This window comes from Aulonocara sp. 'chitande type north' Nkhata Bay, linkage group LG17 (genome assembly GCF_057382095.1).
Source record: "Aulonocara sp. 'chitande type north' Nkhata Bay isolate Kocher_YH1m ecotype deep benthic linkage group LG17, A_spYH_male_GT1.1, whole genome shotgun sequence".
In the NCBI taxonomy this organism is placed as follows: Eukaryota; Metazoa; Chordata; class Actinopteri; order Cichliformes; family Cichlidae; genus Aulonocara; species Aulonocara sp. 'chitande type north' Nkhata Bay.
In genome coordinates, this window is record NC_141360.1 from 26,115,679 (window position 1) to 26,143,139 (window position 27,461).

General features: G+C 41.5%; 1 protein-coding gene across 3 annotated transcripts in view; it reads right to left on the reverse strand.

The window, feature by feature from the left end:
* Nucleotides 1–19,635, reverse strand: part of pawr (PRKC, apoptosis, WT1, regulator) — a 79,477-nt gene extending 59,842 nt beyond the window's left edge. Inside the window, exons 1-2 of one of the 3 annotated variants that reach the window (XM_086269968.1) lie at nt 19,479–19,635; nt 18,542–19,120 (exon numbers count right to left, since the gene is read on the reverse strand). In XM_086269968.1, coding sequence (XP_086126094.1) covers nt 18,542–19,108 — 567 coding nt within the window. In that variant the 5' untranslated portion in view covers nt 19,109–19,120; nt 19,479–19,635. Of the gene's footprint in view, nt 1–18,541; nt 19,247–19,478 lie in introns of all 3 variants that reach the window. The other 2 variants (XM_086269966.1, XM_086269967.1) reach the window with 2 other exon arrangements.
* Between the last annotated feature and the right edge of the window lie 7,826 nt (nt 19,636–27,461).

The window sequence follows — 27,461 nt, forward strand, 5'->3', positions numbered from 1 at the left end:
ATTGAAACCTCTTAATTTTTCAAGGCTAGAGCTCCTTATCTGCTCTTTGAAGTGTCACTTGAGGAGAGAAGGGCAGTTCTAATGCTTAAAGAGAATGAGAGTGGCAGGGCTTTGCATGCAAATGAAGAAAGCGGCTAGAAAACACAGCCAGATTAATGGAAAGCACGTCGGTCCAGACAGCACACGGCGAGTCCCGAACTAACTCTCGAGACTTGCCCATTAATGTCTGTGAGTCCTGCTGGAAGTTATAAATCAAACATAAAATTGGACAGCCAGAGCCTTGAAAATTAGCCTTTTCCACACATCCAAAATAGTCTTTCTGATCAAACACTGCCGGAGGTGTCACGATGGCTTCTGTGCAAGGTTGCCTAACAGCACAAGCGATGTAATATTATGTAAGGGATCTCCAGAGGGACATCAATCACCATTATAAATCACTTTCCTCTGAAGGCGCTCAAGACCACAGTTTAACCTCCTCCTTTCTGCACGCATGCACGCACATGGCAGACCCCTACTTAAACAGAGCGCCTCAAAGTGGACGGTTAACATCTCAACAGTGGAAGGAGAGCGAATGACCGATAAAGCTGGCTGGCAAAACGAGAGGCAAGTTTGTTACTTGTTGTGTAATTTGGATCTCAAGTCTCAGAAACAGCGGCAGTTCCAGTTACACCCCCCCCCCCCCCTTTTCCCAGTGAGTAAAAAAAGGAAAGAAAGAAAAATTAAAAAAATTAAAAATTAAAATTAAAAAATAGTTTGGAACACACAAGCGTAAGCCTGACAGCCGGTATGTGAACGGCTGAAATGGTGAATTTCTCGAGGCTACGTCGCCACAATCATCACACTAATGTTCTTGGATTTGCCACAGGTCCCGGTGGAGCTCAACTTCCAAGCACTGACATCAGAAGCCATATTTTCTCGCGTCAAAACTTCCTGTTTAAAAGAACATTTCCTTCCTATTCAAAAGTAGTTTTAAGAAAGATTTTACTTTGTAGGAAAAATATAAATAAAAAAAAATAGAAAATTGTAGCCGATAACTGTGCACGCTAATCATCCTTTCTTTTACAGAGTCATACATTTCCAACACAGACAGACAGCATATACAGGGTTTTTCCCTTTGGATCACAAACAGCAGCAAAGTCATGATAATTAAGTGCATTTCTAGGCCGGGGGCATATTGTTGAGTGCACCTTGCTTGCTTGCTGGGTAACATAATCCTCAGATATACAGTATTGGAAACCGTTAAGGCATGTTTTGCATTCCAGCAGAAGCGAGGCAGGACCATTGTGTACAGGGGCCATTGTGTTTGTCTGCTGGCAGACACCACACCAGACCGTGAGTCATGCTAAGCAAAGTCTGAACTCCCCACCAGCAGCTAAAAGCGCAGGCTGGGAAAGGTTATGGCTCGTTCACCACACAGACTTTAAATCAGCTCAAAATTCAAGCTTGGTTCACCTTTACACCTGACTACCAAGACAGAAGAAGTACATGAGCCTGGAAATTAAAAACTGGCTGTTAGGACAATAGACTGCAGTTTGTTGAAAAGTGGTCCGCGATGAGATCATGCCACTGTGAAGAGGGAAAACAAAACAAAAAACCTCTAAGACTAAAAAAGAAAAAAAGAAGAAAAAGAAATTCAATTTCACATGTCAAGCTAGCTACATCAGCTACATGAGATGGGTTCCCACTTCAAGCCCGCAGACATGATTGAATTTTAAGGTTAGGTGTTTTTTACATTAATATCACCTCCTGTTCTTTTGGAGCAGGGATGGGGAACAATTCTTCTCAGATTCTCAGAAACCTCACTTTAACTCTTTACCCCTTAAAGGCCCACTAGTGGTAACCCTTGAAGCTCTTTTCTAAAAAGAGGGGCTTGTGTCATTTTTTGGACTTGCTCCCAGAACAAAATTACTGGGTTTGCACGAGAGGTTAGTGAGTGTGGTCTCTACTTATGCATCTACCCTTGGCAAAACAGCTAAATTTATTGAAATATAGTGAGGTGACAAAATTCATCATGATCGGTGGAGGGGAGGTCATCAAATGTAATCTTTATTGGGGGAACGTTAAAAGGGAGGACCAACACTGAGCTCACTCAATATAATTCAGTGCTGAACTAGAGAATTTGAACTCACTATATTACTGTAAATGTATGTTTCTTAGCTAGTGTTAAGCATACCTAACCTAAGACTTAAAAACAAAAAACAGGAAACACGTGTAGCAAGTTAAACAGGCTCAAGACTTGCGTCACTATGGGAATCACATGTGTCTGTGTCTTTTAATGCAAGAAATATAGATCTATTAAGTTTTGACGTCTTCACTTCTGCATTGTTAGAGGCACTTATGTTACATTTACAGCCTTTTGGATATATAACTATGCTCAACTTTGTAGCTAACAAAGCACCACCAAAAACACCTACACCTACCCAGTATTTTCTTTCCATTTTTTTGTTTGGTAAAAGCTGCTTTAATTCTGTTACTTTGAACCACAAAGGTCACTAAAATACTCCAGGATACCTTACAGCTCCAATCTGCATTCGCCTAAAAATGTGACGTTCCTGCCTACAGCTCAATTTTGTGATAAGGCAGGTGCACTTGGATGCAAACATCATGCCTATTGTGAGAATCATGAAGCTCCTACACAAAACGCTGAGTTTACATTCAGGAATTTCTCAAATAATTTCCAAGAGAACATGCCAGGCTCTCTCTCCCTCTCTCTCTGGATAATATTGAGGCAACTGTTTGCACTTGATTGGGTGACCTTTGAGGCTGACACGAGGAAGATAAATCCAGCCCTGTGGACAGAGAGCGCTGGTAACACAGACCCATTCATCGTGTCCCGGACAGCTCCACATTTAGCTACTGGACCAGCGGTAAAAAACGGGGAGGGAGAGCAAAAAAATAAAGATGAGGAGAAAGAGAGAGCACATGGGCCACACACACAGTTATACCTCATGTTTACTTATGAGCTTGAAGCCTGAAATCATTAGACGCAAACAAATGGCGGTGCATCCATGCAGGCTCGAGGACTGATTTGCTAATGAGCTGTTTGAGGAGATAGCAGAGGACAGTGGGGTTTTTATTAGAACTGGAGAAGAAGCGAGAGCAAACAGAAATAGGAAAATAAACCTAAAGGGTACAGAGACCAAATACCAGAAGAAAAATGAAATGCAGAAAAGAAAAGGACCAGACAGAAAGCAAAACAAGGAGCTGCTGGTGGAAAAGCGGGATTGGCTGTAAAAAGCAAAAGCATACAATCATGGCTTGTGATGAAAATCCAATCTGTCACACTGATGAGAAGTTTCATTGGCTATGAATCTTTTAGGACTCCATCAGCGCCACAGGCAAAGGTTAATACCTAGAGAAGGAGAGAAGCCTCGAAGACACCTCGATGCTAAAATCTGCCACTCTGACAGGCTTCAACTAAAAGAACGACTGAAACGCGTCTGCAGCCGTCCATTCAACTTTCACTCAGAGGTGTTACGACCAGACGCCAACAAGTAGAAACCACCAAATAAAGCTACACTTTTTAAATCAATAAAGATAAATAAAGATATAGCTTTTAAAGAACAAACATAGCGGTCTCAATTATTCCACTGCTGGAATCGGCTTGGCTCATAGTTTACATCACCGAGCCTGGTGATGCAAAATTAAAGGGGTGAGCGCACAGACCCCTGAGGAAAATAACATGGAAGAAATTACATGGTCTGTCTGCACTTTACTGAGTGTCTCATAACAAGTGGTTGTCTTCTAGTGCATTGCAAATCATGTTTGCCAGCCGTCCTCAGTTACTGGGAATAGAGTGAAAAGCCCCGATTTGTTGATACTTTTTTGAAAGTATCACCTTAAAAAGGTTTTAAATTTTGTTTTCATATTTTTAAAATATTCACTTTATGCTTTAAAGCATCGTGACAACTCATCAGCCTGATTAGACGAGAAAAGAGAAAGATGATTGGTCCCGGTCTGTGAAGATCGGAGATCAGAGAACAAATCACGGCGTCTACATCCCACTCTGTGCCGTGACCTTCCTGTCCGATAATGACAGGCATCTTAAATGAATTTACCCGACATGCTTTATGTGTGAATTCAGAGAGTACGTTTGTATAACACAGACACAATTTAACAGTGGCAAACAGATGTTTCAGCTGCAATATGAAGCCTGTTTGTCATAGAAAGCGGGGAAACAGACAAACAGAAAAAATATTTATGATCAGTCTGACTTGAAAACAGGTTACAAAATCAACATCAAGGAGAATCTTGCCCAATAAGCACAGATGACGTAGTTATCGAGGCAGGGTTAAAAGCACCTCGGACAAAACAGTTTGAGCAACGTCAAAGAAAAACACAGCAAGGGTCGATATGAATCCGACATAGCTCTGATGATTCATGCTGACATTATGTTTAAAAGAGAGCAGAAAGGCCAAGAAGTGACGCAAATCTTTTTCCTCCTTTTTAAACAGTTGTTGAGCGCGTCTGACAACGTGTTGGTTCTACTAAAAAAAATAAAAAATAAAAAAAAAGAGCGAGTCTCATCCCAAGTCCAAAGTTCAAAACACAAGGAGAATGGATATGACAAAAATCTGTTTTTCCCACCAAATATTGCCAACGCCACAGAATCGGACCTCTGCACTCTACCAAGAAACCAAAGGTGACGAGGTCAGCACAGCCGTCTCACAGCAAGGAGATCCTGGGTTCAAATCATGCTGCATGGAGTCTCTATAGGTAATCCAGCTTCTTCCCACAGTCCAAAGACATGTATGTTAGGTTAACTGGCAGCTCTAAATTAGCTTTAGCATCAGTTTGACTGTTAGCCTGTCCATGGTGTAACTGTGAGTCTCTCTGCTGTGTGCTGCTGATAGTCCTCTGAGTTATTCTGCATGTCTCAGAGTGGACACTTGGGTTCTACATCTTGCTACATTACCGAAAGTACAGCACAAGTTTCCACCAAGCGTTTATCCACCTAAAACCAAAGACAGCTGAAAAAAGTCACACCGAAACAGCTGCTGAATCATTACTCATCTAGAAACAGTAGCAAGATGCTTCAACCTCTTCTGGTGATGGTGGGTGAGGCAGGCTGGGTCAGAACATTGGCAACAAAAGATGACACGTCGGCAGTAGGAAAATGTCATTAAGCCAATTATGGCTAAGTCATCTCATAAAACACATGAATCCTCTGCTTGTTGGTCAAACGACTTCACAATCAATTAAAGAGTGCTGTATGTAAACTGAAAAGGATCGAGAGGATTTCTCTCTTCTGTTAGGCAAAGACCGACCTCTGATCAGTCTTTCTTTTTGGTTAGTGGACCTGCATTCATGTCGGCCAGTCCAGATGCATTTGTCAAAGTATTGCTAAGAAGTCATGATGCTTTATTCCAGAAACTGTAGTTGAAAATGCAAATGTTTGTTTGCATGTCACTCCACTGTATGGAAGTTGATCAATATATAATTGGAATAGTCATAACCCCTTCTTTACTTTTACTACCTTTAAAACTAATGTATTTATTGCTCTAACAAAATATGCATTTTATAAATTGTGTGGCAGAGCGTTTCCTCCATCTGGAAACTCTCCAGTCTTCCTGATTATGCTTCTCATTTTATGATAATTTTGTTAACTGGATAAATGCCTATACTGCAGCTTAGGCTGTTAAATATGAGGCATTCTACTGTGTAAAAACAAATGCACAATAGTCCCCTTCAGTTCATAAAAGTTTATTAGTTTTTTACGATGGTAGCAGAACACTTTGGTGGCCGAGCTGTGCTCAAGTTCACTGTGGTGAAAATCTTGAAAATATTTGCTCATTACTCACTAAAGCAATGCATCCAGCTATTAACTGGCTGGTCTTACAAACTGCACCGCATACTTTAACTCTGAGGGCTCAAAATGAAGAAAAAGAATGCACACTCCACGTCTGCACTACACAACAGACCCTCAAATGTATATTTTCCAAGTCAACAAGAGGAGAGCCTTTTGTAAGTAGCATTGTGTCCCAAAGTGGCACACTGCCTTGGTAAACACAACTGTACACACACGTTCAAGAGGATGTTGACACACAAAGACACTCGAGCTTCAAGGCAGATGCATGAGAGCAGGTAAGGCCTTCTTTCAACTGAAGCCAGTTTCTGGCTTCTCTCTTGTGGAGGAAAGCTTAAAGATCAAGGCTTCATGCGTTTGGCAGTTTAGAGCCACATATTTGTTCAATTTCAAGGGTTCAACTGCGTGCATTCCTTGCCCCTTTCACTGAGCCATGTTTTCAATACTGTGTCCTTTTGAAGTGTGACTTTCTGTGGCCCGTGTGCATCTTTTCAAACAGCCATGCGTCGGGAGAATATCCTTCGCAGCTATCTGACTTTCAGTAGAAAGTTGAAAATTAATTCAATCCGTTGGTATTTCTACTGCAGCCAAAATTACCACATAAATCCTCACACAACTTGTTCTAATAAATATTATTTGTTTTCATTCAAGGGCAACCCATGTGCCAAGAGCACCACTGAAGTTTCATATTAAAATATGCATTTTTGCAGTTCTGTTTATGAAAATTAAGTTTGTCCTCTTTGCGGTGAGAAAAGACGAGAAAACCTGCCAAACAAAGCACTGGTAAGACTTGAAAACATCATCCTGTTCAGCAGCATTTCCCCGTCTAACTCCTCAACTTTCCCTCTTAAGCTCTGCAAACCGTAATCATGTTTGTCCATCATTTGTCGAGTGGAGGTTCGGCCACACGTGTTAAACCAGCTCCTCTGATAGCAGCGATGTTCACAGAGCAGTTTGAGTGAGTCCCGTGGTGACATAACCCAGAGGCAGTGCGTGAAACCTGTTAGACTGCAGACAAAAATCTGCCTGTTAGTGTGCATTCACTCATGCAAATATAACTGAGGCTTATTGTCCCCAATGCAATAAAACCACAGCGTGAGCAGAGCTATGGCTGTCTCTGGTCGAATCATGAATGAGGCTGGGCTCATTTCAGCCAAAGTGTACTTTGATATTTTAAATTTTAAATACTTTTGAGACTTAAGTGATGAGATGATAACAAAACCTGCTGAAAGGATACATTACTAGTTGAGTCTTTGGCATCTGAAAACTAACAGAGGTGCAACTTTACACTTGCAGTTAAATCTTTAACTTTGAGATCCACTGCTTCCTTACTTCCACATTCACAGCAAAGCTGCTAACAATCCTGGAAGTGCTTTTAACATCCAAGAACTGTTCTGTTCTGGGAAGTTTTGAAAACATGAACTTGATTGGACTTTTCTCAAACTATAAAAAACCGGAAAGTTTGTTGAAGATTGAGCTGAACTTTTAGAAACTATGTGCAGTATTTCCTCTCTGCTTTTATGTCGGAGTCTGTGCTGTTTAGGCATTTTCTGTAAATACCTAGCTACACTAATAAGTAGGGGTGCACAGATACTCGTATCGATATTGAACCGTTCGATACAGTGCTTTCGGTTCGGTACGCATATGTATCGAACAATACAAAATTTTTAATTTATTTTATCAACTTTCCTTCGGACGATGCTGTCTGTGTTGAGCGCTCAGTGGATCTGCGCTCGACAGTGCAGCCTAGGCGGAGTAGTCGAACGCAGATTCACTGAGCGCAGGGCAAGCTAGCCAGACAGAAGTTAAGCTCTCCTTGCAACATGGCAAATTGAACCTCCCCCACCCTCATTCAGATGTGGCGTTTGGAATTATTTTGGTTTTCATGTGACGTATGACCCTGAAGGTAAGCGCGTCATGGACTAAAGTAAAACTGTATGTTGGATGTGCCACGCAATGCTCAATTACATGGGTGGGAGCTAGTGTGTTAGCCGTCCAGCCCCACGCACGGGGCGATCGGCGGTAGCTCGTTAACGGAGATTTGCCGTGTTGTGGCGTTAAGGTCATTTCAACGAGATTTACGCTGACAGCACTAGTGGGAACACAACAAATATGACTGCACATTTACACCGACATCATCCTAGTGCAAAGACAAGTGGAAGCAGACAAAAACAACAAGCAGGCATGCTACAAACTTTACCCGAGTCATTTAGACAGCCGTTAGCACATGATTCTCCTTATGGGGACCTGATATGTTTAATATGCTGCTGAGAATATAGCCCAGAAGAAGCGGATAGTATAGCTTTTATTTTGGAAAGAGCCATTTCTCTGTAATAAACTCTCTTTTCCAAAGATGCTGTACTGTGACTGAGCCTTTTCTGAATTCTCTAACGTACATAAGAAACAGCACAAATAATTATGCAATCAGTATTATAGCACATGCCTGTTTACATTTTTACATTGCTACTTCAGTTGGAGCTTGCATCAGTTTGTATGGCGTGATTAAACATCATGCTAGCTACTTTAACCTAATATCAAAAAGACCAAACAACGCTGCACAACTGAACTGAGGAAATGTAAAATCTGTCCATTTAAAAAGAGACACTGCATCTCTCCTAACTTTAAGGCAACATTAAACCGTGCAATACTCTTCACCCATGACTGTATTTCCTCCTGCGCGTCCAATCTCATTGTTAAGTTTGCAGATGACACTACAGTGCTCGGACTTATATCCAACAATGATGAGACAAACTATAGGACAGAGGTGCAACAACTAGAGTCATGGTGCCACGACAATAACTTGGTCTTAAACACCAAAAAGACCAAGGAGATCATTGTAGATTTCCGGAAGAGGGGTCATAACAACCATCTGCCTCTCTTCATTGGCAGTGAGGCGGTGGAGAGGGTGAGCAGTTTTAAATTCTTGGGGGTAACTGTGACCGAGGACCTGTCCTGGGGCAACCATATCACCTCAGTTGTACGGAAGGCCCAACAGCGCCTCTACTACCTGAGGAGACTGCGGAGCACACACATTCCCAGATCTCTGATGTTGAACTTCTACAACTGTGCCATCAGCAGCGTTCTGACGTATGGATTTCTAGTGTGGTTCCCCAGCTGCACCAAGGCCGATCAGCAAGCACTCCAGCGGGTGGTGAAAGAAGCTGGCAGAATTATTGGAACAAGTCTGCCAGAGATCAGTAATATCTTCCCCACTCGCTGTCTGAGGAGGGTGCACAGTATCCTGCGGGACCAACATCACCCTGCGCGCCACCTTTTCCATCTGCTGCCCTCAGGGAGAAGGTACAGGTCTATACAGGCCAGAACATCCAGACTGGCCAACAGCCTGTATCCACAGGCTGTGAGGCTCCTGAACTCTCTGCCCCCCTCTCACGGACAATAACCATATCCAACTTCTTAATAGCAATGAACTGGTCTGCATTGGTGCATCATATCTTTATTCTCTTCCCCCTCCTGCCCCCCCCCTCTTTCTTAAATAGATAACTATCATATCTGATATCATATCTCACAGTACAATAATATTGAATGGGTTGCATTGTTGTATTTTGTCATGTTTCTCAGGTCTTTGTCTGAATTTCTACGAACATTATTGCTAAGGATTGTCTTATTGCATTGGAGTCACACTGGGTTAAATATGTACACTTGGGTTTTAAGGGGTATTTATTATTTTCTTCTTTTTTTTGGGTTGTATGGAAGCCCCAAACGCAATTTCATTGTTCTTGACAATGACAATAAATAAATAAATACCAAATACCAAATACCATACAGGAAAAAGGTAGTCTGAAATATCTTGTCAATGTAGAGCACAGACCAAAGGATTCAGAAGCTACAAAATGTGACCCAGACTCTAAAATAGAAGAGAGTGGGAAAGGGAGGCTGGGGTCTCCAAGTAATTCTACTTTAATGAATACAAACAGACGAGCTCCCAAATGCCTACACAGAGCGGCCTGATTAGGGCTGACTCACAAATTCCCCACAGTCGTCAGCAAACACACAGGAATGTCCGACAAGTAGGTTACACACTGCAGACGCACCAAGTCACAACATTCGCCTCCTCGTTTGGTCCCCAATTTTGTTTCTTAACACCCCCTGCTAGGTTAGCGCTGTATGTGTGTCCGCATGTGGTCAAACCAGCGAGATCCCCTGCAGCAAAGTACAGAGTGATCCCCAACAACTACACAACGGAGGGAGGCTTGTTTCTAAGAAGCGGAAGCATGAAACCGATTATCGTTTATCTGTGCGTGCCTCCACGCACACAAAAACAAAGTGCACTTTTATAAACTGCATGCCAGTTACTGTAACACACACCAGATCTTGTTTGTTTTCTCAGCTTAAATGCTGGTAATGAAGACAAAAATAAAGGAAATGAATTATGACATAGGCTCTGCAATACGCTGATATAAATGTCAAACAAAAAGGTGCAAAATTACTGAGTAAAGAGAGAGACGTGAACTTTAAAGCCAAAACAATGTCCCGAACCGAAGGTCAGATGAGGACGAGGCTATTCACTCTGACATCGTTTTGTGCCTGCAGAGAAAACAGTCAGGATGGATTCTGTTAAACACTTGCATGGCTTATGGATGGTGGGTACTCAGTTAAACGGCCTTTACCACATTTGACCAGTACAAACGCCACACCATTGATCATTTTCTGCTCTATTCAGCAGCTTGTTTTGAAATTCCAGGCTGACACGAATACAACAATACGTCAATTGATCGCAAACTTCTCCATCCTGGATATGCGCACACTCAAGAGTTAAAGATTAGCCAGAAAGATGGCAGAAGACTCTCAAGCAGAATCAACACGTTTCACTGTGTGTAAAAACAAATCTGCATCAATGGACATCAGTGCTCAGGCTGATTGTATCACCTACATCTGATCACATTTGTGAGAAAGTTCAGTGAGGTCTCGACTTATAGCCGAGCCGGCCTCCAGGCAAACATGCAGGGTGGCTTTCACCTCACAAGATTTAGACTGATTCTGCATGACCGTGCATTCCTGTGCACGCTGCGCAGGGGGTATGTCGTTCTTCAGTAATAATCTACAAAGTCCCTGAACCCACATAACTAAAGAGCAGTGACCTAGATAAAAGATAGTTTGAACTTTGTGTGCAGATTGCAGCAAAACTCCAAAAGTAAATGTCAAACTGAAAAGGCAAGTGATCTTTTAATGTCTGAAATGAACAGACTACTAACGGGATGGTCCAATTTTTAGTGACATCTTGCAGTTTTAAGTCAGTCACAATTCTTGTGTTTTGTCCCTCTCAAGCAGAGTGAAACTGTCATGTATGGTCATTTATGTAATTATATATGGCAGAATTTGCAGTCGTACAGTGCTTGATAATCCAATATGGCTCTCCTACCAGTAATGATAGATGGATGGTTTCATATAAGGTTGTAATTTTACTTGCTTTGTGACCTTTTTTCCCCTCAATTTGTTTGTTTTTGTTTTATTTGTTCTCACAACAAGTAATTCCGCCAAGAGAGTTTGAAGTTTTATCCCATTTTTGAAACCAAGCCCAAAGTCTCATAACAAATGTCCACAATGTACTCTCTGGTAAGAGTTTACATTCAGTTAACGGCTGAGCTGAACGTACCAAAATAACAGAGTTTACTTTTTGTTAATGATCTAATCAAGATAAAGCAATCAGACCTGTGGTAAACAAGAGTGTTACACCCTCCAAACCAGGGGCGCCAAACTCATTTTACATCGTTGGCCACATACAGCCCACTTTGATCCCAAGTGGGCTGGACCAGTGAAAATATCTCATGGAATCAGAGATATTTTAATATATGTATATTAAAAGAAGTGCAATTTAAAACATCTCAGTTTTTCCACATGATAAAGAAATGCTGCTTTGGCCCTAAATTTTAAGACATATGTAAATTTACAGAATACTTCTGTTAGCTCATTGAGCTCACCGTTCTGAAATTAAAAATCTATAGTTTTTTTACTAATTGCAAAGACATTTTTAGCTCTGTTTTTTGTGAACCTGCTGTTAAAAATCAAACATTTCTATAGCAGACAGTGGGAAAACAGGAACCTTGTTATTTAATGGTTTATCCATTTTAAAAGTGTTTATCTTTATCAGTAGAAAAGGCTATAAAACTTAAGAAAACGCAGTTTAAAGTGTAAAATGAATGTCCTCTTTCACGTTTTTCAAATCCAGGTTGAGCCAGTGGGCCAGAATGGCCCTCAATTCTGGCCCCCGGGCCTTATGTTTGACACCGCCGCTCTAAGCAAACTAAGGCGGGGGGGGGGGGGGGGGGGGGGGGGGGGGGACAAAAACAAAAAATCTATTTGGAAGATTTGTTGATGGCCAGTTGTACGAGAAAGTACATGTGGTTTCTTTACACCCATCTCCTAAATGTAAGCAGATATGAATCAGTAGCAAAGTGTTACTGCCGTCTGTTTGAAAGTACACAAATTTATACACTCATTCTACTTTCAGGACTTTAAACATTCTGTTTAAAATCCTTTTGGTTTCTTTTAATGATTTATCAATGATTTTAACTGTACAAACAGTCATAAATTCTCTGACCAAAGACCAAGTTATAAATGTACACACACACACACAGTAACATTTCCATCTCACAGCCTGTTTAACACTGATCTGATGCCTTCTGACAGCATAATGGCTGCTCACCTGGTCAGAGGTCACTTTAATGGGAGCAAGCATTTATGTAACAGTCTTACAAACTGAGCTAACCCATGTGTCACAGCCCATTACAAGGGTGCTGTGTGCTTTATGTGGTGTTGATAGGTGCCTGGTGGGTTGGTAAAGACTTCATCGTGGAAGCAGATCAGCTCCTTCCTTCCTTTGCTGAGGCCACAGACAAGGGCTTTTGTAAACAATTCAAAATGCTCTCCTTGGAAACTGGTGCTTCTCGCTTGGAGAAACTTCACTTTTACGAACACGTGCTTTAATTAAACAGGTTAGCATTCCTGCTGTTCAACCAACAAATGAAAAGGAGGAAACAAAACACCCAGCCCAAATAGCCCAATGCTTACCTAAGCCTATGATAAAATCCCTGTGGTATTTACTGTGATGATGTGACCTTGTTTGGAGAAGGTTTTAAACACCAAGTGAAGCACACTCCACCCCATGCAAATTTACATTCTTGCATGCTTTTGTCCAGCTGTGAACTGAGAGCCTTTAATAAGCAAACTACTGCAGACTTTAATTTCTACTGTCAGTTTATTGCAGCTTTAAACTTTAGCCAACTTTTTTGTGCCTTGCATTTACTGAACTGCACATTTTAGGTCACTTCAACTATAACGAGCTTGAAGAGCCAAAAGTCAAAGATTCTTTTAAATTTAAAGTTTAAATTCTGTTTGTGGCAGTTTGCATTCATTTCCACAAAACAACCAAAACTTTATTCAAAGAGAAATATCAGCAACTTTCCCAACTGTGACTCCATTTGTTATGCAGATGAAAGTTAACTCAACGGTCTTGGACTGCAGCCGGCAATGACCAGATAACTTGCATAGCAATTATAAACCTATTTTCTTAACCGTTTTTTAAAAACAGAACATGGACAAGAACATAGACCTGGAGTTTGCCCAACTCACTGGAGAGGCAGCTAAATAATACTTAAGACTGGCACATTAGTAAACTGCCCACCTTGTAAGGAAGGAAACATAAGGACCAAAGCTAGCCAAGTCACTTTAACTTTCAAAATAAGAGCAAGGAAATTGTCCGGCAGTGAAGCGTGCAGTGAAAAGTTTTATATGCATTGATTCTACAGAGGAAAGAAACTTTATAGATATTTTGTCACAATTCTCATCTTGATCCGTTAACTGATTTTTATGAAATTTTAAATCTGTTAAATGTCATTTTCTAGCATAAAAATTATGGCTTGATCACCATGGTGATGGTGATGATGGCGATGTTGTGCTGAGCAAAAACTGCCTATTTTCCTTGTAATGTTTTATAAGGTCACATGCTCTATTTTCAGTTTTTCCTCAAATATGTTAAAAGAAAAAAAAAATCTGCTGATCTTCATCCATTCTGTGAAACCAATTTTAAACATTTTCTCTGCATCTGGATTTGGGTTGGAAGGAACCAAACATCTGCCCTCAGCATGGCCCTTCTCCAAACTTTCACCCTTCAATGAACTTCACCAAAGAACAAAATGGAGCAGAAACTAATTTGGGAACAAACAAGGCAGGGGTGTTTGAATTTAAGGTATTTGCTGATTAATGTCAGTGCAGACTGTATCTGTGAGAGCAGATGAAAGAACCAATGCCAAAACTCAACTGTGCACGAGCCCAATTTGAGTTGCACCACACTGCACTTCATATACAGTTATATACACTTTATCCTGAAACAGTTTTATTGTGTATCCTGACACGCACATGGATTTTTGGTGAAATTTCCATGTGGAAGGAATTCAGATGAAGTGTTTGAATAGACTACAGCTCGCTCTCCGTGAACTCTGTGCAGCTCTGGATGCCTGTGACTGATGTGCTGATTAGCTCAGTTTGAGGTGTGTCCTTTTGTCTGCACCATTTTTAGTTCTCAGTAATGTGTCATGTGATGCAAACACAAAATATCTCTGTGTTTTTCCACATATTCACAACAGGTCTGTTGCTAAACCTGCATTTGCTGCAGGTGCCATTTCACAAGTTGCTCCTGACTGGTAGTGCAGGAAACCTAAGTACACCCTTACTGCTGCCATAGAAATCAAGATATTAAGTAGCAACCAGGTGCTACTAGTCAACTGTCCTGAATTAACCGATCACCTGGAAGCGTGAGCACCTCTATAAAAGCAAAAATTTTGGCAGTTTGTAGAGCTGGAACATTCAGGTGTGAATGAACATGATGTCACAACTTTCCCAGGAGTGGGCGTCCCCACAAATTCACACCTAGGTCACACCCAGACTGTGCAATACCTGGAGAAAATAATAATAATAATAATAATCATCATCATCATCGCAGACTCTACGCGCCTCAGCATGTAAAACATTAATCTTCGTGACAGCCAAGAAAAAGACGGAACAAGTATGGCTTGTTTGGAAGAGTTGCTTTCTTTAGAAATCTTTAGTTTAGCATTTATTAGCTTCAGTGAAGGAAGAGTTAAGAAATCTCAATCTTAATAAGCAGATGCTTCCCTTATCATTTCATCATTGTTGCACAGGTGAATTTGGCCAAACTGACTAGGATTAAATCGAAAGACTAGTTGCAAGTGCATAATATCATTGTAATTGGTTCTTTTGAGCCATTTTCAGTTGAAAACACATTTTTCCTACAACCTAGTTTAGTTTAATTTTAATTAGTCATGTCTGGTTCATGTGTTAACAGGTTAACATGAGTTTGTACGAAGCCTAAAGTGTATTAACAACTCTGTGGTGTCACAAATAACTAAGTTAAACAGGGAGCCCTCTTGTCTCCTGTATCATCCCATCGCCAGAGTGTTAACTGCGTGAGCACTCGGTCCAGCATTGCACCTTAAACCTGTTGACCTCCTTTTCAATGACGCTGCAGACAAATAGCTGCGAGGGGCCGGATAGCTCCACGCTCCCCAGCAGTGTTTGTGGAGCAGACTCAGTCATGTACATGAAACACAAAGTTCACTGGCTGGAGCGGCAGACCACAACCTCATAACTCTCAGAGGTCATGCATTTTTTTTTAAAAAGCAACGGCACAATGAGCGACATGACTCATCACCACAAGACTGCAGGCAGCGTGACCTGATGGGAAACGTGCTTACATCACAACCCAAAACATTTTAAGATGAGAGAACTCACTGAATCTAAACTCTTGTTTTCGCATTCCTCAGACACATACAATGTGCTGTGCAGGTCAAAGGTCAGCATCGGCAACAATGCCCTCGGACCCGCAGGAGTGAGCAGGGTGAGAGAAAGGAGACACCGTCCCGGCTCGCTGGACGAGGTACTGACTGATGCAATGCAGAGCTGGGAGCTTTTATCGGGCCATTATGGCCTCAACAGGCAGAAGATTGGGTTCCCAGGATGCTATGAAATCCCGCTCAGCAGCTATTATGCTGCACAGAACGAGCGGGGAGATAATCCCAGGCATCTCTATTCACACCTGTCCACTAATATTCACATCACAAAGGCAGCTTGTGTGAGCAAGTCTTCATTTGCATAGTTTGGTGTGCCCCCCCCCCCCCAATCCAACAGGAGGAGAAAAGAGAAAACTTTTCACAAAAGGAGTCCATCTGCCGGGCAACCGGTTTCTGGATTTTTGTGTTTCCATCTGTGTGCAAAGCTCACAGGATCTCAAACCATGAGATAAAGCTTCCATAATTAAAGCTGGATTATAAAACTTACAGTTGGGTAAACATTACTTTTAAATGGTGACACAATGCCAAAAAACTTAGAATATTAAGAAGAATATTAAACTAAAACAACAAAAGCACTACTTTTTTTTTTTCAATACAGATAAAAAAGTAGGAGCTAGCGTCACTAATTCATCAATAAACAGAACAATACAACATCAAAAAACTTTAATTTTATATTTTTTGTAGAATCTGAGTGTTATATTTGAGTTAATGAGGTATACAGTAATTGAAAATCTTTACTTTTTCCTGAAGGGGTTACTGCACCAGAGGCAGTGCAGGAAATGACTTCAAACTGCAACTTTAGGAAGTCTGAAAATACTCAAGACAAATTTAAGATGCTGGAGGTTGATTATAGGAGTACACCCTTTAATGGTGAACTCAAACCAGGCAAGTGTGCTCAAACCAAAGTCCAGTTCAGTAATGAGCGTTTATGCTTCATCGTGCTCGGTTCAGCCCACTAAAACAGATGAGATTGGGAATGGTTCACTGAACTCAGGCGCGGTAATCATCTGGTTTGATTGCACTTCCTTAAGACGAGCTGCTCCGTGCAGTATGACTGAAATGTGATAAATACATGAAGGCAGATGAGAGCACTGTACCCAGAAATAAACAAAAAAGCCTCAAAGTACAAAGAATCATGGCGTCCTCTGATCTGTGCACGAGCGCTTTTCTTTAACTGCAACAAATGCATTTACATAACTGACATAGCTGCCAAACAGATACGATCGTCTAAGCTGGTAACCGTCTGACCCTGCTGACCTTCTGAATAACTGGCACGGGTTTGCGAAAGCATCAGACACGTGTCAAAATGTCCCCGGGGATGCTCCTTCGAAATCACCGGCATAACTATAACGCGAAACACGTGCATTAATCTCATGTTACGCAGGTTTCTGATTGCCCGACTTGAGGAAAAGTTTGGCTTCCCATTCAGGAAATCTGTCACATTATATTTACCAGCAGAGGTACTTCAGCAGCTGAAGACAAAAGTCAAAGATTGATCTTTGGCTGCCTGCAGTCACCTGGGCTTTAGGTCTCCATTTGATCACCGCTAACGGAAGATAAGCGGACCAGTTTAATCACTGTTATCCAACTCCAGGTGACGACGCTTGACAAAGTATGATGATCACAACCTACCAATCAGAGTTGTGGAGTCAGATGAATACAAATGCTTTCAGCAATGAACCTTTTTTTAAACCTGCATAGTATTTGTCATTTTATTTAACAAATGTAGTGATCTGCCTTCAGCTGTTCATAATTAACTTTTAAATAACAATTAAAAAAAACATTAACAGGAATTAGGTTATGTAAATAGTTTACAAGCACACTGGGCACAGTGTTGGACTGCAAGAACATCAGCATCACCATAGCACCCAAGTCTAGTGCACAGAAAACCTGCAGTTTCTTTCATTGGACACTTAAAGCTGAATTCAAAACCAGCAGGTACGTCCATCTTTTATACTCACTATACTTTTCGGGATAAGGACCTGCCTCAGGAAGTTCTACAAACTTTCTCAGACCACAGCACTTCCACTTCTTTCTCCCTCTTCCCCACTCACACAAATCAGCTCACCACCTCATCAGATCACCTCCTACCTCCCCCAATAATAGACGGTTCGCCCACTTTACTACATAATGAGCTGCCTATGGGCTCGATCTAGCATATCTGGCGCAGCCCAGAGTGCTGAAGCCCAGCATTACAGCCTGGCTTGTGACCAGTTTTCAAACGGCTTTGCTCGGCACTGCTGAGCACCTAATAACAGGATGCGAGGCTCCAACTGACAGGCTGGTCAAACTCCAAGTTGTGCTGCCCCAGGGGCATATTGTTCTGGGTGGCTATAAAATAGGAGAATGAAAGGTGGTCAGAATACCATCCCCTTACCAAAAAAGAAACCAACAAAAAACAAAAGGGTGGGCATCTATTCCGAGAATTTCTGTGTAATTTGAGTGTTTTTTCAGTGTTGGCCAAGCTTCATATCAGAGTTCCTGCATGTGTCTGAACCACAGGAATCGGCCAGGAGTGCGAGATGATTTAAATCCAATAACAATGAATGTGCAGCACACATACTGTACACCTCCACCCTCTCCCACCATCTGAGAACTGCTTTCATTTCTCTCCAGCAGAGGCTCGATTAAACCAGACACATGTATGGGAGGAATTTGGAGTGTAGGAAGGCAAGTGGTGTTCAAGTGCAACACACAGAAGCCACTATTTCCTTACAAAAAATAAAAATGCACAAGCATTAAGCATCCACCTATTTCCACATACAAGAGGCTAACTTTCACTAATACTTTTTTGGGAATACTTTTATTCCCAATAGAGAAAAAACATGACCAATCCCAAAATGGGCCTCCAAATTATACCCATTCTGATGCTAAGGTGAATCGCTGCCCTCTTTTTCCCCCGACTCACCTCATTGGATGGTATGTTCACGACACCTGTGGATCTCCTCTTTTCCCTTAACTTCCTCTTCTCGATCTGTCCTTTCCCCTTCCTGGCGCTGGGCCCGGTGCTCTTCTTCTCCTTGCCCTTGCTGCTGGGTGACGGGCTTTCCTTGTCACTGTCGTTGCAAGCCATGGGAGTAGAGTCCTGAGTCTTCTCCGGCTGAGGCAGGGCCTTCTTCAGGTTGCTTCCCGGCGTGGCTGAGGGTGTCACGGGGTGGTGCATTTCCTCCTCGGGCCTCTTTAGAGAAGTGCCAGAGGAGGACCGAGCAACCGCGTAGGAGGAGGGGTGGCAGTTCCCAGCGGAGGAGCTTCGGTCCGGGTTGCCGTTGTTGGTGAACTCGGTGGCCGAAGGAAGAGGAGGAGGAGATGGAGGAGGAACGGCGTTGCGGCTGCTGTTTGTATTACTGGCACCCAAGGGAGTACCAGTGGCTGCGGCAATGTCCCCCAGCATTTTGGCTCTCATTTTCTCCCGTTTTGCCTTCCACTCCTCCAAAAAGTCCGTCGCGGCGCTTGACTTGAATCCGCCTGTGGCCATGATCCCTTTTTTCTGATAAGTTCAAAGTCGAAGGGAGGAAAAAAAAAGTAACTTAAAAGTTGAAGTTGATATGAATTTTCAGCTCTCGGTCGCTGTCCTAATTGCACCACATTCCTCAAGTGATTAACTCGGGAGCTGCTGAAAGGTAGAATGAAAATAAAAAGTCAGGACAAGTAAACTTAGCTGTTCATTATGGAGGTGTTTTCACCTCCACCTCGTGATACTCAGCGTGCAGGACGGGTTTTGTTTAAAAAGAAAGTTTACAAAGTCCGTTTATCTCTAAGGTAACTTTCCGCCCGAAAGAAGAAAGTCAGAGTGTGGAGAAGTTGACGAGAGAACAACAAAGGTATAAATTCAGGTAGAAACCCACCTGAGTGGAGCTGTCTCGGTCGCTGAACTGCTCTTCACGGTCCAACCAGGTGTGCCCGAGCTGCTCTCACATGAACTGCTGTAGTCTGCGGAGCTGGGACCCGCGGCGCTCGCTCTGCCCCTCTGAAAACACCGGCTTGAATCCCGAAAGTGGGCGAACACTTCCGACTAAAGCCGAAGCAGAGGAGGGGCGCTGTGTAATAACTCTTTACTGTTCCCACAGGTGCTTTCGGGTTTAAGGTCATTTGTTAAAGCTTTTACAATACTTATCGGCGATATTTCCATAAAGATAAAGGTTAATATAGTTAATTATTTTTATCATAACATTTCTGTATTTTCATGCTTCCTTATATGTAAGTTGTGTAAAGTGTACAAAGTTTCAAGCAGCTCAGATTCTTTTATTCTGCTTGTATATATTTATATCTTTTTTCAGTTTTAATTATCATATTATTATTATTATTTTTATTTTTTTTTTACAATTGTTTCTGTTGTTTTTAAATCATTAGCTGGTTTATTTGTCTAATTTATCTAATTTTGTATGTGGATACATATATATTTTCTGTTTGCCATTTGTTGTCATTGCACAGGGGAACATATTTCTTCACTGTGAATATGACAATAATTTTCTATAATTTTGAAAAGTATTTATCTATCTATTTTACAAAAAACTAGCCAAGACCAGTAAAATGACTGCAAAGCCCTCCTTACCTTTCTTTAATAAGTGTAAAGAAAGGAAAGGATCGGTTCCATTGTCGAATAGAAATTTGATAAACATTTTCATTTGTATAAGATCTGCATTTATGCTCTTTAGATTAGCTTTGGGGCCTTTTTATTACCTTGCCGTAAGAAGAAAAAGTGTAAAGAAGAAGCATTTTCCCCTTTGATGAGCCACCCAGTTACAAAAGCATGATTAACTGCTTCGCAAGAATAAGGGCAAGGTCTGCTGTCATAACATGTGCATGCATATTTAACAGTGCAAAAGCAACAACTCTTCACATGTACAGTTTCTTTTGTCATAAACATTCGTATTTTACTTCTTTATGATCTGAACACTGTCTCTAGGTCTAGAATTCTGTTCACCCCTGTGTAGTTATGCTGGCTTTGCATCACCACTCAGCAATCAAAATTCACTTTTTACAATTTCATTGCTGTTTTCATACTTTTTTTAGCCATCAGTTGGTCAAATTGGACCCTCTGGTGGGTCCAGACCTGTCCTTGAAAATCCATCCACTCCTTGCTTTAAGAGCTTTCTGTAATTCACTGAAAACTTTGTATTTTGCTTTGAGAGTTGAGTGGAAGTTTGAGACTTTGAAAATGTGATTGTTAAAGTCCCTGTACACCTCTGCAGCTCTGACTTGTGTCAACAGCAACAGTGTCGCTGATTTCACGTCTTCAGTGGCCCTTTGATATTTGCACAGTCACAGTGCAACACTTCGGCACAAGGGCATTTCTCAACAACTTCTCTCACGCAGGTCCCACAGAGTCCCTTAGGCACCCGATAACTCACCCAACCAGCTCTGATCAGATGAAAAACCTGCTTTCAGGGAAACTTGATCCCTGGGTAGGGTGAGGGCAACTTTCGATGACTGAGCAGTTCATTTCATCTTATTTTTGTTATGACTTGACAGTTTACAAAAAATGTGCGCTACTCAAAGTTGAAACTTCGTTGACAGCGGGAAACTCCACTTTAAAAATCGACATGCAGTTATATCTGTACTCAGTTGTTGCTCTGAAATATCCGAGTCCTCAAAGTACTGAATCATGCGTTCAACAGACAGAACACATGTTTGATAACAATAATAAACCTCCATTACATTAAAAAAGAGCAAAAAATTTCAATCTGAGATCTCAGAAAGAGCCTTTAAACAGGGATATCATCTCCTTTCTGTTTAGATTTGGTGAAAAGATGTTCTGTTTCATTTGACAGTGCCTTAAGGGGATTTGTCTTGGGAGAACAAGGCATAACGAAATGTTAGTGTGAACACTTTCAGTGTGTTTCTTAGACAGGAACAGTCCTTCTAGAAGGAATTCTTTCACCTCAGCATAGCGAAAAGCCTTCAGGCACTTACACGGCCACTTTGTTAGGTACAAACTGTTCAACTGCTTGCTAACAGAAATATCTACTCAGCCAATCACATAACTGCAGCTCTATGCATTTAGACCTGTACACATGGTCACGATGACATGCTGAAATTCAAACCGAGCATCAGAGTGGGGAAGAAAGATGATTTCGCTGACTTTGAATGCAGCACGTTGTTGTTGGTCTGAGTATTTCAGAAGCAGCTGTTTTCATAGGATTTTCCCATCAACAATCTCTGAGGAATGCTTCCTCAGTTTTGTTGAATCGATTCCATAACGAATTAAGGCAAAAAAGAAAAAAGAAAAAAGGTAACGGCAACACGCACCTAATAAAGTGGCCGGTGAGTGTATTTAGGGAGTTGTTTTGATGCAGTGTCCAAATTAACTACACTTTTTATGATCATAAAAACTGCGTTGATGATTTCTGGGCCCAAATAAGTCTCAGGATTGTTTGCAATTTCTTAAACATCACAAACTAACTCAAGAAATTCAATTTCAGCTTAGTTTACAAAAAAAGAGAGCAAGATTTCAGTTACACACTGCATATGTGGCTTCAGCAGATTTTCATCTAAATACTAAAGTGAGTATGTCTCAGAGTCTCAAATTTTCTTCTGAACTTACATTCCAAGTGAGAGCAGCATCTTGTTTTCCCTTTTCTCCCGAGAACTGGGCTTGTGAGGTGACAGGTTTGTGATTATACACCCCTTAGAGGCAGGGTAAAATCAATAAGACAATATTCATCTTGTAGTTGCTCGACCAATAAAAAAATCCACAGTCACAGCATAAAAAAGTCCTGCGGATGATATTACTGACAGCTCGCTGGTTTTCCATTCCCTCTGATAATTTCCTGATACGTGGACAATATTTCTAAGATAGCAAAATGCAGATGTTTGTAACCTGAGAGAAAAGGTAAGCCACAAGCAATCTTCATTTGTGTTTGTCACTTTTTGTAAATGATGCGGATATTTTTATGCGATTACAGCCGTTTCAAACAAAAAACAAGATGAGTCCCAAAGAGTAAAGATTGGTTTCAGGTGAGTAAGCTGAACTGGGTCTGTATTGTAGAGTGGCTGTGGCTGTGGAGCAGGTTGCTTCCTAATCAGAAGGTCAGTGGTTTGATCCCCAGCTCCTCTGGTCTGCATGTTGTCCCAAATGCATTAGTGCGTGTATGAATGTTATAGTAGAAAAACAAACAAAACAACACAAATGGGTGAATAAGGCTTGCAGTAAGAAAGTGCTATGAGAGATCAAATAGAGTAGAAAGGCACTATATAAGCACCAGTCCATTATTCATTGGAAATAACATAATTACAGTTACTTAAATTGCCGCAATGAGCTGTGACACATCAGTCTGTGTTGCTATGATGACTTTATCTCTGTGTTTACGTGAAAAAGCAATTAAAATCCATCCATTCGCTTCCGCTTATCCTTTTCAGGGTCGTGGGGGGGCTAGAGCCTATCCCAGCTGTCTTAGGGTGAGAGGTGGGGTACTCCCTGGACAGGTTGCCAGTCTGTCGCAGGGCTAACACATAGACAAAGACAACCATTCACACTCACATTCACACCTATGGACAATCTAGTGTTTCCAATTAACCTATCCCCACAAACTGCAAGTCTTTGGACGGTGGGAGGAAGCCGGAGTAACCGGGGAGAACCCACGCAAACAAGGGGAGAACATGCAAACTCCACACAGAAAGACCCCGGCCTGATGTTGGAATTGAACTCAGGACCTTCTTGCTGTGAGGTAACATATTCACATATTGTTGGTGTTCACTGTCTTGCCCGATGACACTTTAGGACACATACTGAAGGAGCTGGGAATCAAAGCCACCGATCTTCCCATTAGTGGATGACCTACGCTGTCTCCTGAGCCACGGCTGCCTGACTTCACAGAAACAGGCCTTGGGACTTCTTTATGAAACATCCTGAGGTCTGATCATTGCTTTCAAGAAAGATGCTTCACAAATCCAGTTTACTTCTACTATTAGTGCACAAAGAAAATGCCAGAGAAGCTCTCTTCGAGGACAAGAAGCACAGTGACAGTTTTATGAGGGAGTCAGCAAATGACAAAACTGTTTTCAAGCTCAAGCACAAACTCAAAACAAGGAGTTAATATGATGGGAAGCCGCACAACAGCTACCAGCTCATTAAAATACAGCAGGTTTTGCAGCTTTCAGTCGAGTCTATGTATAACTTTGTTTCTAAAAACAAGTCCCAAAGACATTATCATTTCAAACCTGTTCTGGAGTTCTCCTGCATAATGAGCCGAAGTTAGAGGAAGTATAATTAATACAACATCATGCGAGTCCTTGCAGCAAACTGTTGACTGTTGCAAAGCTCCGTTTTCATTACCCTGCATTGCATTCCAGTGATATTCCAGCCACGTTCATGCCATTACCCAACTGTACAAGCACAGGTTTCTCTGCGTGCAGTGATTTAAAGCTGCTATAGGTGCTTACTGTCAGGAACCTAATTTCATGCTATGTTAATAGCCCCATAACTCACCTGTGCTGAAGGATATGAGCCTATTGGTGTTTGATTTGTGTGCGGCCAGCTTGCTCACAAGGGTGCACTGACTTTAAGGGAAGTTTACCATGGATACTCAAATGTACATATCTGAAATAGATTGGCTTACATGTTATTAGTTTGGTGTTTTTCTGCCATAAAGAGCAAAAAATGTGACCTATCCACGTGTCTCAGGAGTGAGTGGGAGGCCAGGCATTCAGCCATTATCTCTGCATGTGCTAACCCTGGTACAGATAATGAGAAAACCTGGGTGGAGCATGGGAGTGAGGTGCCTCTCCTAAAAATAAACCTTGATCTATGGACTCGGGTCACTCTGCTGCATATTTAGCATATTTCTGTCTGCTTTTGAGGAGGGGGAGAAAAAAAAGAATGAGGAACGGGGGTGCTTAAAGGCTGCTGCTAAGTGTTTCCTTTCATGCCAACACAAACGCTGCTGTGCAACTTAAATGCCCAATAGCATTCCAGTAATGCATTACTGAAATAGCCAAGCTCAGGCTCTGTATATAATGAACACTAAATTTGTATTCAAAGTACCCAAGAAGACTCTGAGAGCTTTAATAAGTGGCCCTATCATGCATTTTGTAACCCATAACACATTTATGGTAAAGAGGAATAAAATGCAGCGCTCGCTAGGCTGTAAAATGAGCAGTGCACGTAAAAATATATTATACATAACAGTGTGTAATAGCCACTCTTGCATTCACACATTTTCATTTATTTGACAGTAATGCTGCAGTCAGGAGCTATTAGGTGGGTAATTCTGTAGCGAGCAGACTCAAGCCGAGCTCGCTCCCCCATGAAATTGTTTGTCCAATCTAAGGAAGTATTCAAGAAGTGTTTCTCCCAAGCCTACCAGATGTTTGCACACAGATGTCGAGTGGGCCAGGAGTCCACAGAACAGGGGATTTTCACAAGAGAAAGCCTTGGAAATATTTTTTTGATTTTTAAATGAGAATCTGGTGATTGTGATGTGTTGTTGTTTCATAGAAGAAAAGAGTCACAAATCAGGTGTTCCTGTGATGAATCCACTTCCTTATTTGGCACACCTGTTCATCAGATCATGACATGGTATAAAGACGCAGTCAAAAAGATCTGGTGAAGTTCAAACTGAGCATCAGAATGGGGACAAAAGGTAATTTTAGGGGCTTTGAATGCAGGTTGATGGTACCAGCCAGGCTGGAGTATTTCAGAAACTGCTGATCTACTGGGATTTTCCCCACACAGCCAACTCTAAGTTTTACAGAGAATGGTCTGACAGAAAAATTAACTGAGCAGCTCTGGGTAAAAATACTTTGTTGATGTCAAGGGTTAGAGGAGAATGGCAAGATTGCTACAAGATTATAGGAAGGCAGCAATAACTCAAATAACTGCTTGTTACAACCTGAAGAGGACAACACATTGAAGCAGACAGCAGCTAAAGACCACACCAGGTGTGGTCACCTGTCAGCTAAGAACAGGATTACGAGGCTACAAATTACACGGGCTCACCTAAATTGGACAATAGAAGATTGAAAAAACACTGTCTGGTCTCGCGAGTCTCGATTTCTACTATGTCATTTGGATCGAAGGGTCAGAATTTGGAATAAATAACATGAAAGCATGCCCGGTATTAGCGGTTTGGGCTGGCGGTGTTGTTGTAATGGCGTGAGGGATTTTCTTGACACACTTTTGGGCCCCTCAGTACCAACTGAAACACTACAGCCTACATGACCATGTCCATTCCTTTATGCCCACAGTGTACTCATCTTCTCATGGCTGCTCCCAACAAACTAACAGAAGAATTAAAGCATGTATGAAGGCAAAAAAGTGTAGCATTAATACATAAATTAATACTGTTTGTGTGTTTAAGTTGAGTATTGCCATATTTGAATAGTAGGCTAGCGCTCTGGAGTTGTAAGTTCATGCTAGCACTGGCGAGCACACTTGATTAGCGAGGCTCATCTGTGACTCGTTATTAATAGAGATGCTAACAGGGCTAACATTGAGTATCTTTTAGGACAAACAATTGTTAAATCAGACTAAAGAGCACCCACCAATCACTCAGCACAGAATGTATGTTTTTAAAAATAGGGGGGAAATTAGCTAGAGAAGCCAGACTGTAAACACACTCTTCAACTCTGTCAAGTTGGGTATTTTAATATGGGCATCAGCTCATTCTGTAGCTTCAAGAGTTCAAGAAGAGCTTGTTTCATGATCAGTCACTTGCTGTCATATAGCTTGAAATATGCTGTATTGGTGTCTATTTGCACAAAGCTCTTTGGCTGCCCAGGGAAAGGGATGTTTGAGGTCAACCTATGCAGAAGCAACAGCGTCATTTTATGTAGACATAAAGGGTGCGCCAATCTTATCATGATCAAACATTAGGAAGTGTTATTCAGAAACTGACACTGCTTTCTCTAGAAATGTATTTAAAAAGACAATTGATGGAATTCTTATCAAACTGGATATATCTCATTTTTGTTTGCTGAAAGGTTTTTCAAGATAAATTATTTTAAAATGTTAACGCTGTTCTCAAAGGTCAGCGCTGCATTACCTCACAATGATGATAATAGAGGCTTGGCTAATCTAAGAGTCTGAAGCTTGATTATTGCAATGTCTCAAAAGCTAAACCAAACTTCAATATCACATAAATGAATACAGGAGGGCATATATTAATAAAACTACTGAATCACTGAATATAAAATACAGGCTATGTGAGCCTGGTAAATGAGGCCAAGAATGTGAGGACGTATAGATTCAAGTTTCTTGGTGGAGAGCTTTTTGTAAAACCCGGAAAGAATACTTCTTTTTTCTTTTTCCCCAAAGTTGATCCTGGATTTATGCTGCTGAGCTTCCTGTTACAGTCCTGTTGTAGTTTAATCCTCCATCATGTCCAGGACTGTGAGTCAGCAGAGCTCAGCACTGAGCTACAACAGCAGGAAGGAAGTTAACCGGACGGAAAGCAGATGGTAGTAGGTGACACACTTCCTATAAGATACCGAAGAAATGCAGCAGTGATCCATTTGCTGATCCATTCATTTTGGCCCTCTAATGAAACTGTTTGAATGCAAGGCACAAATTATAGCAAGTAGGAAGTTTAAAACAAGAAACAGCAGGTTATTCAAGACCAAATGATAAGTCCCTCTTTTAAGAGTATTAATTTTTTCCACCCATTGTATTTGTGATATCATTCTTTTGGTCACTACCCAGAACTCGTGGCCACAGGTGAGGGTAGGAATGTAGATCAACCGGTAAATCGACCGCTTTGTTTTCACTCTCTCTTCACCACAACAGACCAGATAGAGGTGCATCTGACAAATCTACAGCAACTCCAGAATTTCTGGGGAATGTCTCCAGCGCCTTTTTAAATCTATAACTCAAAAAATTAAGGAGGTAATAG